Source organism: Sardina pilchardus, chromosome 7, assembly GCF_963854185.1.
Source record: "Sardina pilchardus chromosome 7, fSarPil1.1, whole genome shotgun sequence".
NCBI lineage: Eukaryota > Metazoa > Chordata > Actinopteri > Clupeiformes > Clupeidae > Sardina > Sardina pilchardus.
Window position 1 is genome coordinate 23,929,640 of NC_085000.1, and position 13,406 is coordinate 23,943,045.

At 42.5% G+C, this 13,406-nt stretch overlaps 1 protein-coding gene across 3 annotated transcripts in view; it reads right to left on the reverse strand.

The window, feature by feature from the left end:
- Positions 1-637: 637 nt before the first annotated feature.
- Positions 638-13,406, reverse strand: part of cdk16 (cyclin dependent kinase 16) — a 29,437-nt gene continuing 16,668 nt past the window's right edge. For 2 of the 3 annotated variants that reach the window (XM_062541401.1, XM_062541400.1), the window contains exons 13-16: positions 13,142-13,184; positions 12,342-12,432; positions 11,381-11,458; positions 639-5,565 (exon numbers count right to left, since the gene is read on the reverse strand). In XM_062541401.1, coding sequence (XP_062397385.1) covers positions 5,528-5,565; positions 11,381-11,458; positions 12,342-12,432; positions 13,142-13,184 — 250 coding nt within the window. In that variant the 3' untranslated portion in view covers positions 639-5,527. Of the gene's footprint in view, positions 5,566-11,380; positions 11,459-12,341; positions 12,433-13,141; positions 13,185-13,406 lie in introns of all 3 variants that reach the window. The other variant, XM_062541402.1, reaches the window with a different exon arrangement.

The window sequence follows — 13,406 nt, forward strand, 5'->3', positions numbered from 1 at the left end:
ACTGCAAATGTAACTTTTTAAAATGTGTAATCTGAGTGTTTCTTTTTATTTTAATCTATTTCTAATCTAAAGTGGCATCAGATAGACATAAAGCAGGGACAAATGTTTAAAGATGAAAATATCTTTTTTTTTCTTGGTTTTATCATGGCTAATTTTCAAATTATGATGTAATCCTTAAAATCTTCATGTTATAAGATATATTCATTAATAATATATAGTTTAAATATCAAAAACATTCATTTTATTGACATTTGTGTTCTATATTGCCTAAATGCCATCATAATATGCACAAATAAACACCATGCAATCCAATGGGATTTTATCCGGGTACAGTTGAGACAAAGTGTCTCATCTGTACCCTTCTGACCATCTTGCACTTTTTTCTAAATAATGCAACAACCTTGCATGAAAGGATGCCATGAAATATGTCAGTTTGTAGAGCACAGAATGACCTTTGCAATGATGTAAGAAAAGTATAACAGTCACATTGGAGTAACAAGATATTCACTGTGGAAGGAACATGGTTAAGTGAAATTCTCACTATGGTAAAAATACTTTTGCCAATATCTTTGGACAGGAGATATGCACAGTGTCCAAATTTCCCATGATTAAAGAGAACACTAACACACATGTGTAGCAAAAAATCATAGATCAGGCTTGGTTTGCAGGCAAGATATTTAAGGTGTCTCAACTGTACACATGACACAACTGTACTCAGTTAATGAATAATGAAAATAATGAAATAGACGTTTTCTGTCAGTTTCAGGCAAAGGTGCTGTTCCTCCCACCTCAGGAATACTTGAGGAGCATCTCATCTATCACAACATTTGGAAGTTTTAAACTGATTGGTAAGGGTGCATAGCTGGTCTACTTCATATCAGACAGTATAGGATATTTAGAAGTGCATCTAACAATACTCCATACATAGGCCTAGAAGCACAGGCAGTGTAGTAGCCTATTGGTCGAACAAAAGCTATATTTGACTGAGTTTGACTGATACAACAAACATAAATGTTTCTTGAGAAATGTACACATCTTTATTGAACTATATATGTCTTGAATACACTGAATAAACAGGAATTTACAACAATTACATATTCAAGATGTCTCTTACTTGGATCCAAAGTATGTGATTCCATAACAGTTAGTTATATTCTGCAGTGACTTGGAAGAAACTAACTAAGGATCACATAGCAAGGTATAAGCTTTAGCACATATCTGGAAGAATTATACCATGCAAGGTTGCAGATAACTTTGGTGTTGACTCAATAAAAGCCAATGGCAGTCCACAAACAAAAGCTGCTCACAGTACACAGAGGAGCAATCGCAATAGTGTGTGATGTAAAGAGTATGGCTGCTGTGATATTGACCAAAATGTGAGCATAATATGTCTGTCTCGCATGTACTTCAAACAGTCGACTTGTTGAAAATAGCCCATCATATGAAAGACTCTTGCATGTTGAATATTATCTGGATTTCCAGTGAAAGAAGTCTGGGTTTGTGAGGGATAGACTCTAGAGAAGCACAGCAAACACACTGCACCATGTGTTCATTTTAGAACATGTCAGTGATGTTTTCTTCATTTAAAACTGCATTCTTTTGCACAAATTACAATTTCTTTGCTGTTAGGTCTACTAATCTTTGAAAGCAAGGCTACAAATTCCAAAAATGTCAATTTTCAAAGGCACTTTCCTTTTTGAATGTTAAAAGCTTAAAGACTAAGTGTCTGGGAGTGTTTCTAAAGTATCATTTTGTCTATCAGTTTTCTAGAAATAGGGAGAAGAAAAATCATTTCATTCTATACTGTATATCAATCAGACAGAAATGCTATGTATGTCTTGAAGGATAGCATATTATGCTGTTTAATTGAGTTTGCCATAAGCGAGTCTATACCTCATTAGAGAGGGCTCACTGTCATCAGTTCCACTTCAAGAAATTACAAATTCTAAAAGCCTCACAATGCATATATCATGTAATCATATCTAAAACACTCAAATATCATACTTGGATGCTTCAAAGTGGCACAACTAAATGCAGTGTCATTATGAAACAATTTCAATGGTGCAGTTGTATGCCTCCATTCCAGAATAGGTCTTAGTTTAGGAACAGTCTAAACTGTGAGTAAAGGACCACACAAACATGAGTTTTGGCCAACGATTGTATTGCCTGAAATTGGTTTTCACATTTATCCTGATTCATGCCAACCATACAAACATAGTATTTCCAGCTGTGTAGGTGTACATATGCCTCTGAATGTATTTTTTATTATTATTATTTCTGGGTGGTGATATTGTGATGGCAAGTTCTGTGTTATTCAGTGCAGCCACATCAGTTTGTACAACAGTCAGTCAAGTCATGATTATTGTAGCCTTTTCTTAACAGCCATCACACAACAATTATCCCTCACACTAAACACAGTTCTTTTTGCTTAAATCAGTGCTCTCGCTTAGAAGAAATAAAACTTGCTTTGGTGGATATGATGATCTATTGCCATAAAAAACAACATTGGATCAGCTCTTGAAGTTATTCAGAAATCTCTCCAAAATGAACCTTTTTTTTGTCAGTGTTTGTAGGTACCAAAGATAACCTCACAGATTCATTCTGAGAAAATGCCTTTCGTCTGACAGAAAGAGAAAATCTGGCTTCAGAAGTGTTGAGTGTAAAAGTCCTTCACATGAATGGCAGGAAGAGAAGCCTGGATGGCCGACAGAGAAAAGCGTCGGCCTCTGAAGAACTGCCCAAAGTGAAATGTGCTTGTACATCAGATATTGCTTTGCTATGTGTGTGAGTACCATTTCTGAAACTATACATATGTACAGAGTTTGCAAATTTACACAATATATCCATGCACATCTCCCTTCTTGCGTAGTCTCTCTCTCCCTCTCTCTCTCTCTCACTCACACACACACTCAAACACACACACTCACTCAATGCCATTGGGATATTACAGAGCTACGTAAAAGCAGCTTGAAAGCGAGAGGCAACTGAACAAAGACGTCATTTCAAGCCCACATCAGTCACTTTCAGATTCCTTTTACATGAACAAGATGAACCTCAAATAATACTGACTATGCTTCATACAAAAAAAGACTGCCCCTTTATCTCACTGCACAAGAGAAACGACCCCATTTTATCCAAATTGAAGGCTTCAAGAATTTACCTTGTACTGGCTCAGTATAACATCTCTTGTCAGTTACAAAAAAAACACATCAAAACATTTCCAAATCAAATGCAAAATGGACTGCTCAATGTGTATATTAAAAAAGACTGAAGGATTTCAGTTTTTTTTTTGTGCTGCTGGCTGCATTCATTCGGTCTGTGTATAGGGTCCATTTGTCTGGGACCTGTTGTTATTTTAGTGTATGAAAGCCTTAGGTTCACGGCAAATCTTGGGAAGGTTCTGGTACAAAGGACTGGTTATTGCGTCGTTGAACAGTTATTGCAATACAGAACAGGACGGGAGAGGAGGCTATCCCCACAACTGCCATTGGCCACTTCATGAGCCCTTCCATGACAATGCATTCCAATGCAGAACTCCTGATGAAAGCTTACATTACTAGTACAGCCACTTTCACCATGGGAGGAAGAAAGACTACCAAAAAATTCCAAATATCTACACCTGTTAAGGATTCCTAAAGAAGTAACAATTGTTTTTTCCTGTTTTAAAAAATAAGAACACAACATCATCAATGATATGACTATAACAAAAATGATATCGATTATGTGTGTTTGTTGAAAAATAAGGATAAGAGGTTCCTCTCATTGCACAGTACTCTGTTCTGTTCTGCAAAAAAAACATTCTAAGGCTATTTACAACGTACCACAGTCTGCCACCAATGACACCGCCATGCACTTTCGCATTTCCCTCATTGACACACACACGCACACGCACACGCACACGCACACGCACACAGACAAATCACGTCATCAGATGGGGTCACAACTCGCACCAAACTAAACACAGGTTCAAGGGACTCCATAGAATTGCTAGAATCGTCAGTCACTGAAAATGACCACCAGTATATAAAACTGTCTAAAAACATAAGGAAGTTACAAATAAGAACAGTATCTATCTCTATCAAGTAGTAATCAAGGGGGTCTTGGACAACAGTGTTGCGCACTGATATCAAGGGCAGCTCGGGGACAACAACAGTATTGAAGCTTTTTGACTTTGGTTTCTTTTAAACGGTTGATCTGCTATTACACCAATGGAGATCAGTTGGACACGAACCTATCCTGCCGACTCCGGGCACAGTACAGGTGGGTTGGTGCGTCCTGAGACAGAGCATCCCCCTCAACACCACCTAAAGTGATCACAGACAGGGTGGGAATACTGAGAACAGGCCCCGACCCCTCTACTGTTCCCGGCTAAACAGTCCTCAGCTGACTCCCTGTACCGCTAAAGAACCTGGCCGCTGACTCAGGCTATTGCTGTGGGCGCTATGAAGTGCATGGCGCAAGCTCAACAGATAGACGCCTGCAAGTACTGGAGGAGTCAGCACAGCAAAGACAGCGAACTTCACAGCAAGTCTTTGCCGGGGGTGTGTGTGTGTGTCTATAGATAGACCATGCACTGCGTTTAAAACGCCTCCAAAACAACGAACTAAAAAGAAAGAAAACAAACAGCTATGCCAGAGTGAGTAATATCCAATAATCCAGAAGACAATGTAGACGAAACGTATGTACTGTGTGAGACAGACCAACAGAAGTTCTGTTGAGCTTTACAAAAAAAGGTGATGTAAAATTGTAAACTCGGCAACTAGATGACAGAACAGAAACAATTCTATTACAAAATATCATCCAGGTGGTGCTGTGCAAGATGCAGGTGCACTCTGGCCCAGGGGGGGTAGGGGGGGTCAATGAGTGTCAAACCAGCAAAAGGACAGTGGAAGACTGATATGAGGTGTCCCCCAGCTTCATCTTCATAAAAATGACATTCAACAGCACCTGCTCTCAGATTTCACCGCCCATACGATACACTAAATGTTTGTTCCTTCATTAGAATAGTTAATGATCATAGGGAAAAATATATACTCTATTGTCAGAGATATTGCTAAATACTTTGTGTGATTTGTTCTTTGTGGTTAATCTAAACAACCTTTTTCCCCTCTAAATTGTAGTGTTCATATCTGGGCTCGTAGGATTCGTGAGCAACAGAATTTATGATGAACTGTAACGCTTGAAGGAGTCGTAAAAGTCCTTCCTTGTCCAACAATGTCCAGACAAATGGACAGCAATGACAGCATAACTGGAGTGGTAAACCTCGGTTAGGAAAAGAAGTGCATATTATATTAAAGAAAAAGAAAAATCAAATGTCAGCATTTCAAATGTAAACATCTAGTGACCCCGTCCACACTAAAATGCCACAGGACCAGATAATTACAGTCAGAAAATCCGAAAAACAACAAAAACAAAACAAAACAAAAAAAAAGGTACAAAGTTAAATTAGAATCCCTTCATCACACGCGGAAATGTCTCAGCTCCTCCTTTCCACACCGACGTCCCATCTCTGGCCACCTCCCCACGCTCAGAAGAGCAGACTCTGCCGCCGAGATATGCTGTTCACTGCAGAGGAGAGAGGGATGAAGAGAGAGAGAGAGAGAGAGGGGGGGAGAGGAAGAGGGAAAAAAACAGGAGAACACTAGAATTAGCATTGCAAACTACTGTGAATCATCCACATTACGGAGTTCATATCAACGCCATCAATCACATAGGCATCGGCACAACAGTCATCATCATCATCTCTTCTGCATTGCATGTCATCAACCTTGGCATACAGCACATCACAGGGCAAGGGGGAGGGGGAGGGGGGGGGGTAGCATCACTATACCACAACCAATCACATTATCAGGAGAGGCCAGGGAGCAGACAGACATACGGACCAGTAAGCCCTGTGATATGAGAGAGTGGGAGTGATGGGAGAGAGAGAGAGAGCGAGAGAGCGCAAGAGAGAAAAAGAGAGAGTGAGAGAGAGAATGCAAGAGAGAGAGAGAGAGAGAGAGAGCGCAAGAGAGAGAGCGCAAGAGAGAGCGCAAGAGAGAGTGAGAGGGAGTGAGAGAGTGAGAGAGATAGAGAGAGAGTGCAAGAGTGTGAGAGTTGACCAGATTGTGCCCTTTCGAGAGCTGTGATCGCAGATGGCCGCTGCAGCTCGCACTTCAGTCGTCAAGGCCAGAACGTTCCGGAACCGGGGCGTTATGTGCGTCACCGGCTCCAGCTACTGCTGTAAACCTCTGCTCTGCGCTCACCCTCCAGGACCAGGGCATTACAGTACACTTTCTCTCCAGAGGGGGGCACAATAGTGCCCTTTCCTTTCAAGGGGCATCAGCACAATATATAAGAAGCAGCGCTGGGCCATATGTTCTATATACAGTAGATGATAATCTGGATTATCATCAAGTGCGTTAAATGTAAACAGTGGCCCATGTAAACACACAGACAGCAAGGCAATACCAGAGTGGCTACATGGCGAGTGATGTCATTTAATCTGAGTAAGTGCATGTGTCTGTACAGGACAGTGTTGGTGCATGCATATGTGGGTGTAGTGTGTGTAAAGTGCTTATCCCTCATCTTCTACAATGTGCTGTAGAGTGGTTGACTCAGCAAAGTAGGAGTGTGTGAGCGTGCGTGTGTGTGTGTGTGTGTGTGTGTGTGTGGGGGGGGGGGGGGGTGGGGGGTCTAGATGAGATGGGTTTTCTGTTACAGGGTGACTCATAGCCACACAGAATTCCATTACACATATACACACACACACACACACACACACACACACACACACACACACACACACACACACATATACACAGGCTCAGAAATCCAAGGGGGATGCGTGCCAAATCAGCCATTTTCCAAACGGTTGTCCATGTATTCACAAGTACTTATTTAAGTGTGCAGTGCTGACTGAAAAGTAAAAGGAGTCCTCTCTGTTACAAGAGCATTACAAAATGACCATCTGTCCCACGGGTCATTTCTCGTTCGTCCATATTTAAAGTGGTTGAAGCTCCTTCTATAATTGAGCGCCAGATCTACAGTATTAGCACTGGGTAATGCTGCAGGTTTCTGGCCTTGCGGTGACCTCCCACAGGGTGGGTTTAGTCACAAAGACCTGGCAACCCATCGTGTGGAAACATGACATGGAGCTGAGCTTAGCGCTGCGCTGTGCGTCCAGCCAGGGACAGCATATGGTGGGCCCTTTTGTGTTTGTTTGGTTTTGTCTCTAAGCATCCCTGCTGCAGTTTCATCACACAATCGTGTCTACCAGGCTAATAACAGCCTCGTTCCTCCTTTTCCCTGGTGTCACAGAACAAGCTGATCACTTCACATCATTAGTGGGAGGTCATCTGAAGCCAGAAAACAAGGGCTCATATGGAGGGAGATGTGTGTCCTCCCATGGTATCCAATTACAATTCTGCCAAGGTCAATTTCCTTTCAAAAGAACACTATCCAGATAGATTTGTTTTCTGGACGCCTCTTATCAATGCAGTATAGATGCAGGTCTTCACATTATACCAGATAGATCACATGTTAAAAGCATGCTACATACACGTTCACACCAGGTGTGCATCCAATGCATTACGCAGACTCCATATCATTTTCTTCTGATTTTATCAACTCTACACTACAGATTTACCAGACACATTTTCTGTTGATCTAAAAAGGTACAAGGCGAGGCACTTGTGGCTACGGGCCTCTCTAGCTTGAACAGTTCTGGCAATGAAAATGCATAACGTCCCTCTGCTGCCACCTCCATTTGCATAAACCCATCTACTGTGCGATGATGAGATCCCGATGCGTGTGCCGCCAGTGGTTCTAACATTAGGCCGGGACTCGGTGCCCTCGCCGCCTGCGGAGTTGAGTAATGCCGCGCACTGTTAGAATGCGCCTCCGTTATAGCTATCGATCGGCACTGTGGGCCTGGGATGGGGGGGGGGGGGCTTCATATCTTAAACAGCATTACACAGGGGGGCAGGGAGTAAGAGTGTGTGTGTGTGTGTGTGTGTGTGTTTGTGAGAGTGTGTGTGTGTGTGTTTGTGTGTGTGTGTGTGTGCGCAAGAGAAAGAGTGCCTTCTCTGCCTCCCAGGAGCCTCTACAGCAACACTGGCTCATCTGTGGTTTCTAGTCCTTACCGCTTCCCTGTTTGCATAATCCATAACGGTGCTTAGATGTGCTATATGACTGATTTCTGAGCCTCGGTCAGTCTTATTTCGATCATAGCGACACAACCATTTTATCCAAATAAACTGAATAAGGGTATTATGTTGGTCACCATCGTTCAGATATGTCTACGCTGCATACCGGCAAGGTGTGTATGTTATTGTTGTTGTTAACATGCATTCACAGAACAGAACAGAACAGAGTGTAATATTCTTGCCCCGACCAGCATCTTGAAAACTCAAAGGCAACGGCAGTGTTGATTCCTCAAAACTGACAGAGACAAGTCCTGTCTGTACAAGACACAAATTGTGCGGGTGAAATCAATTAATATCTAACTGCTTACCATCTGACATCCTAAGAAAAGAAATGTTTGGGGAAAGAAAATAGTTCCAGAATTAACAAATGGATCTAGTTCTGCGGGCATGATACATAGACAGCCAGTCCTAATACCTCGGTGGTCTGTTTTGGGGACTTGTGTTTAAATTTTTTCAGATTCAAAATGTAAACTGCGACAGCACCTGACATAATCAGCAACACTCAGAGAATCCACAACAATCTTTTCAGCATTCCTTCTGATTACTGTTACACGACTAGGGACATTCTTTAACAACGGAAGAATTTGGCCAAGTGTCAACCATGAGGGTGATGCTACTCGAACTCACATCTCAAAAGCTGACATAAAGACTCAAAGAGTTAAATACTATAGAAAGGCAACAGTCTGCTCATCCTAAAACACACACACATACACACACACAAACATCATCTCTGAGAAGTGCGTGCATGTGTTTCGTGGATTTCTGCTAGCCGACAGAGCAAGGCTGTGTGCTTGTTAGTGCGAGGCGCCACCACATGTTCCTGTTTTCCAGCTCAGTCTAGCACACAGCTGATCCTCAGGAGGCCTCTCCTTCACGCCTCGCTTGTTAGGGAAAACGGAAAATAAATAAATAAACTAATAAATAAACAAACAAGCAAGCAAGCATATGCCTCAAGACTGATGCCAATGCACATACATACATACATACATACATACACACATACTGTACATACATACACATGAGCACACCCTTCATATTCCCAGCAGTAAACGTGCTGTGGGACAACTGCAAGGGGTGGAATAGACCACATCTCACAAGACAACATCAGAGGAACGGTTATGGCCACCTGTGGACACCTTGGGTGTGTGGGCGGCATACTGTATTTACATAACGCACACACACACACACACACACGTACTGAAAGTGTGGAACTACCAACTTATTCCTCACTTGTAAATACACAGTATGTTCTCCTTTGGGGGAACAGGGAGGGGGACGACCAATCCATAACATTGCAGGAGCAGACATGACATTGAGGGAGGGTTGGGGGAGGGGGGGGCAAGGACAACCAGGAGGAAAAAGAGGTGGTGGGTCGCCTCCTTGTGAACACAAGTCAGCGACGCTTTAAGTACCTAAGGAGTGCCGGAACCTTATGCATCTCTGTAAGAGCTCTGAAACATAGTGACGTGACGGAAGTTATGGCGTGCTCCTAGAACACGAGAAAAGCATTCACAACAGCAAAAATATTATTAACTATTAGCCTGATCTCTCCACCAAACCCAGTCACAGACAATAAACAAAACAACTGCACTCAATCCCTGCTTGTGACACCACACGACCGTCTCAGGAAAACAATGGATATGATGAGGTTCAGGGACAGAAGAACAGAAATAAAGCAGTGTGTGTATAAACATGCCATGAGGACACATTAAACCAGTGTGTTAAGATGTGTTATGAGAACAAACAAACCAGTGTGTGAAAACATGCTGGGAGAACAAATTAAAACTAGTGTGTAAATATGCTGGGAGAACAAATTAAAACTAGTGTGTAAATATGCTATGAGAACAGATTAAACCTGTGAGTGTGAGTGTCTGTGTGTGTATATATACAGTATATATGTATTATGAGAACAAATTAAACCAGTGTGTATTGATACGCTATGAGAACAAATTAAACCAGCATATATATGTTATGCGAACATTTTTGATTGATTGATTGATTTTGTTTATTTAAGTGTCAAACACCTTGGTGCCCAGCCCTCATGGGCTTATTAGACACTGCAGTAATAATTTCACAATAATGTCATTATTTCACAATTATATCCAGATACATTATGAGAACCAGAGAATTAAACCATTTGTTCTCATATGTTATGAGAACAAATTAAACCAGTGTGTGTATAGATGTTATGAGAACAAATTAAACGAGTGTGTGTATAGATATGTTGGGAGAACAAATTAAACCAGTGTGTATAGATATGTTGGGAGAATAAATCAAAGCGAGGGAGGGAGAGAGGGAGGGAGTCAACAGGAAAAGAGTGGGGCTGAAATCTGATGCAGGGGGCGGGACGGCTGGTGGAGTTAAAGCCGTTGATCAGAGGGACCGTGCGGATGATTGGGGATCGGGCCTCATTAAACATTCATGGAGATGCTCTCGACTTAATTAATGACACCGAGCACAACCACTCATCTAACCGCACAGCCTCTCAGGGGGATAAGATGGCAGAGGAAGGGGAAAAGGGTGAGAGAGAGAGAGAGAGAGAGAGAGAGAGAGAGAGAGAGAGAGAGAGAGAGAGAGAGAGAGAGAGAGAGAGAGAGAGAGAGAGAGAGAGAGAGAGAGAGAGAGGAGAGAGAGAGATGGGGAGAGGAGGTGGAGGACAAGATGAACGTGCTCCTCTGAGTACCCCGTTTTATTCTCCACTAGCTCAACAACACTTCTCCCATTCCATCAGTATGATAGCAAGATGTACACATAAATAACCGATCGCATAGAAAAACATATGCAATTAACGTCAAGGCATGCAGTTAAGTACTAGTCAAGAACGGGCCCTTTGTAGCATTACAGATACATTACACACATATTTTATGATTGGACAAACATTTACAGTTGTCACTTAAAAACAGCCTGATAGCACATGCTTAATACTGACACATTTACAAAAGCATGGCAACGATGCTTACACCAGTGAATTTATTTGCAAAACGTACAACTGCACGCCAGAGGTATTTCGTAAGAGCGAATCTTAGATAGCAGGAGTTCACAAAGTAAGCATATTTTTAAAAAGCACACATCCATCACTCACACACTGCCCAGCCCAGAGGTCAGTAGGACTCTGTGCAGTGAGTCATATGTATGTCTAGGGGGATGTTCTAGACTGGAGACTGCTGCATAGAGAACTCAAACAAAGGCCTCACCTGAGTCTGACAGGGAGTTGGTTCGCATTCCTGGCTCCTTCTCCAGCTGAATGTCTTGAAGTGCAAATATAGATGTAGCTGTGGAGTGAACAGGCATATTATCAGCCAGGAACTGGGATCAAAACCCACAAAGGCAGCATATACAGAGTGTGCAGACAGTCAGTGGGAGAAGGATGCATCATATAGGGAGACAATGTAATAAGGAAGGAGGATTTGCCCAATCACTGATGCTTTTGTTACTGCAGAGAGTGGGAGTAATATGTCTGAGTCTGTGTGTGTGTGTGTGTGTGTGTGTGTGTGTGTGTGTGTGTGTGTGTGTGTGTGTGTGTGTGTGTGTGTGTGTGTGTGTGTGTGTGTGTGTGTGTGTGCAAGTGAGAAAAGTTTTTTTAAAAGTCAGAGTCATTTGAGTTGTGTTAAGTCAGGTCAGACATGATGGAGAGAACTAAAATGTGCCAGTGTTATCAGACATATCTGTGAGAACTGATAGGGACATCAAATGATTAGGAATCCCAGAGGCATAGATAAACACTCCCACACAGGCAAAGATTGACTGCATACATGCAAGTGCCTTGGGCTTGGTGTGTGTTGGTGTGTAAGTGTTAGTGTTAGGAGTGCGGGTGTGTACACCTACAGTCAGGCAGTGTGATCACTCTGTCTCTGGTGTGTGTGTTGGTGTGTGTGAGCGTTAGGAGTGCGGGTGTGTACAGCTACAGTCAGGCAGTGTGATCACTCTGTCTCTGGTGTGTGTGTTGGTGTGTGTGAGCGTTAGGAGTGCGGGTGTGTACACCTACAGTCAGGCAGTGTGATCACTCTGTCTCTGGTGTGTGTGTTGGTGTGTGTGAGCGTTAGGAGTGCGAGTGTGTAGTGTACACCTACAGTCAGGCAGTGTGATCACTCTGTCTCTGGTGTGTGTGTTGGTGTGTGTGAGCGTTAGGAGTGTGAGTGTGTAGTGTACACCTACAGTCAGGCAGTGTGATCACTCTGTCTCCCAGGCTGTGGAAGTACGGATGCCTCATGGCCTCCTCAGCAGAGATGCGCTTCCTCCCCTCAAACTGTGGACAGCACAAACATACACACACGCAGCGCGCACCAGCTCAAATTTCTATACCAACACAAATTTGCTTACACCACAGATACCCATAGGGCTTTTAGAAGGGTTGTCACTTGCGCTCTAGCCCCGTCGATGCTCACAGTCCAGGACCACAGGATAAAAAAGTTTATTTAATCTGAGTGCTCCAGTCTTCTCTGGGTTACTCAGATTAAATAAACTTTTTTATTGTAGTGCACAAACGACTAACGTTTCGACGCTCTGCGTCTTCTTCAGAGTCTGTATGTATATGTAAGGGATAATCAACGACGCGCCGTGCGTTTATAGGAAAATAATGCACGTTCGAAGTGGTAATAAGGACCCGACGCCGCAGGCGGAGGGGACTTTACACTTCGATAAGTGCATTATTTTCCTAGAAACGCACAGGGCGCGGAGTTGATTATCCCGCTTATACCACTGCTACTATCATTTTCGTTTATATTGCCGCTGTCTTAGATACAACATTGCTGTTTTTACCGTTACATTGACATTGGCGAATTAATATTCAAGTGTAATAAGCCCAAAAGAAGGGAACTACTTCATAGCCGTGCGGTATATAGAAAAATAATGCACGTTCCAAATAGCGCATCACAATAGGAAATTTGCCCAAGCAGTGGTATAATACAGTATAATTTCCTAGTAATTATTGAAAATGATAGAAACAAGCTCCTCACCTGCAGCAGCTTGGATAAAAGATCCACTCCTTCATTGCACAGTCTGAAAAACAACACAGAACAGGGAAGGAAAACACAGTTAAAAATATATTACTTTGAGTCATAGACACTTTGTAGATCCAACCAGCCAGCGATGTTGCAATGAAGCTTTGCCAGGAGGCACATACCTCTGTGCCAAACGAAATCCCACCTTAATAATCTGAAAACACCTACAACAATTTGGCCCTCATTTTTGGAGCATATTTTACGCTACTACTGACAAAAT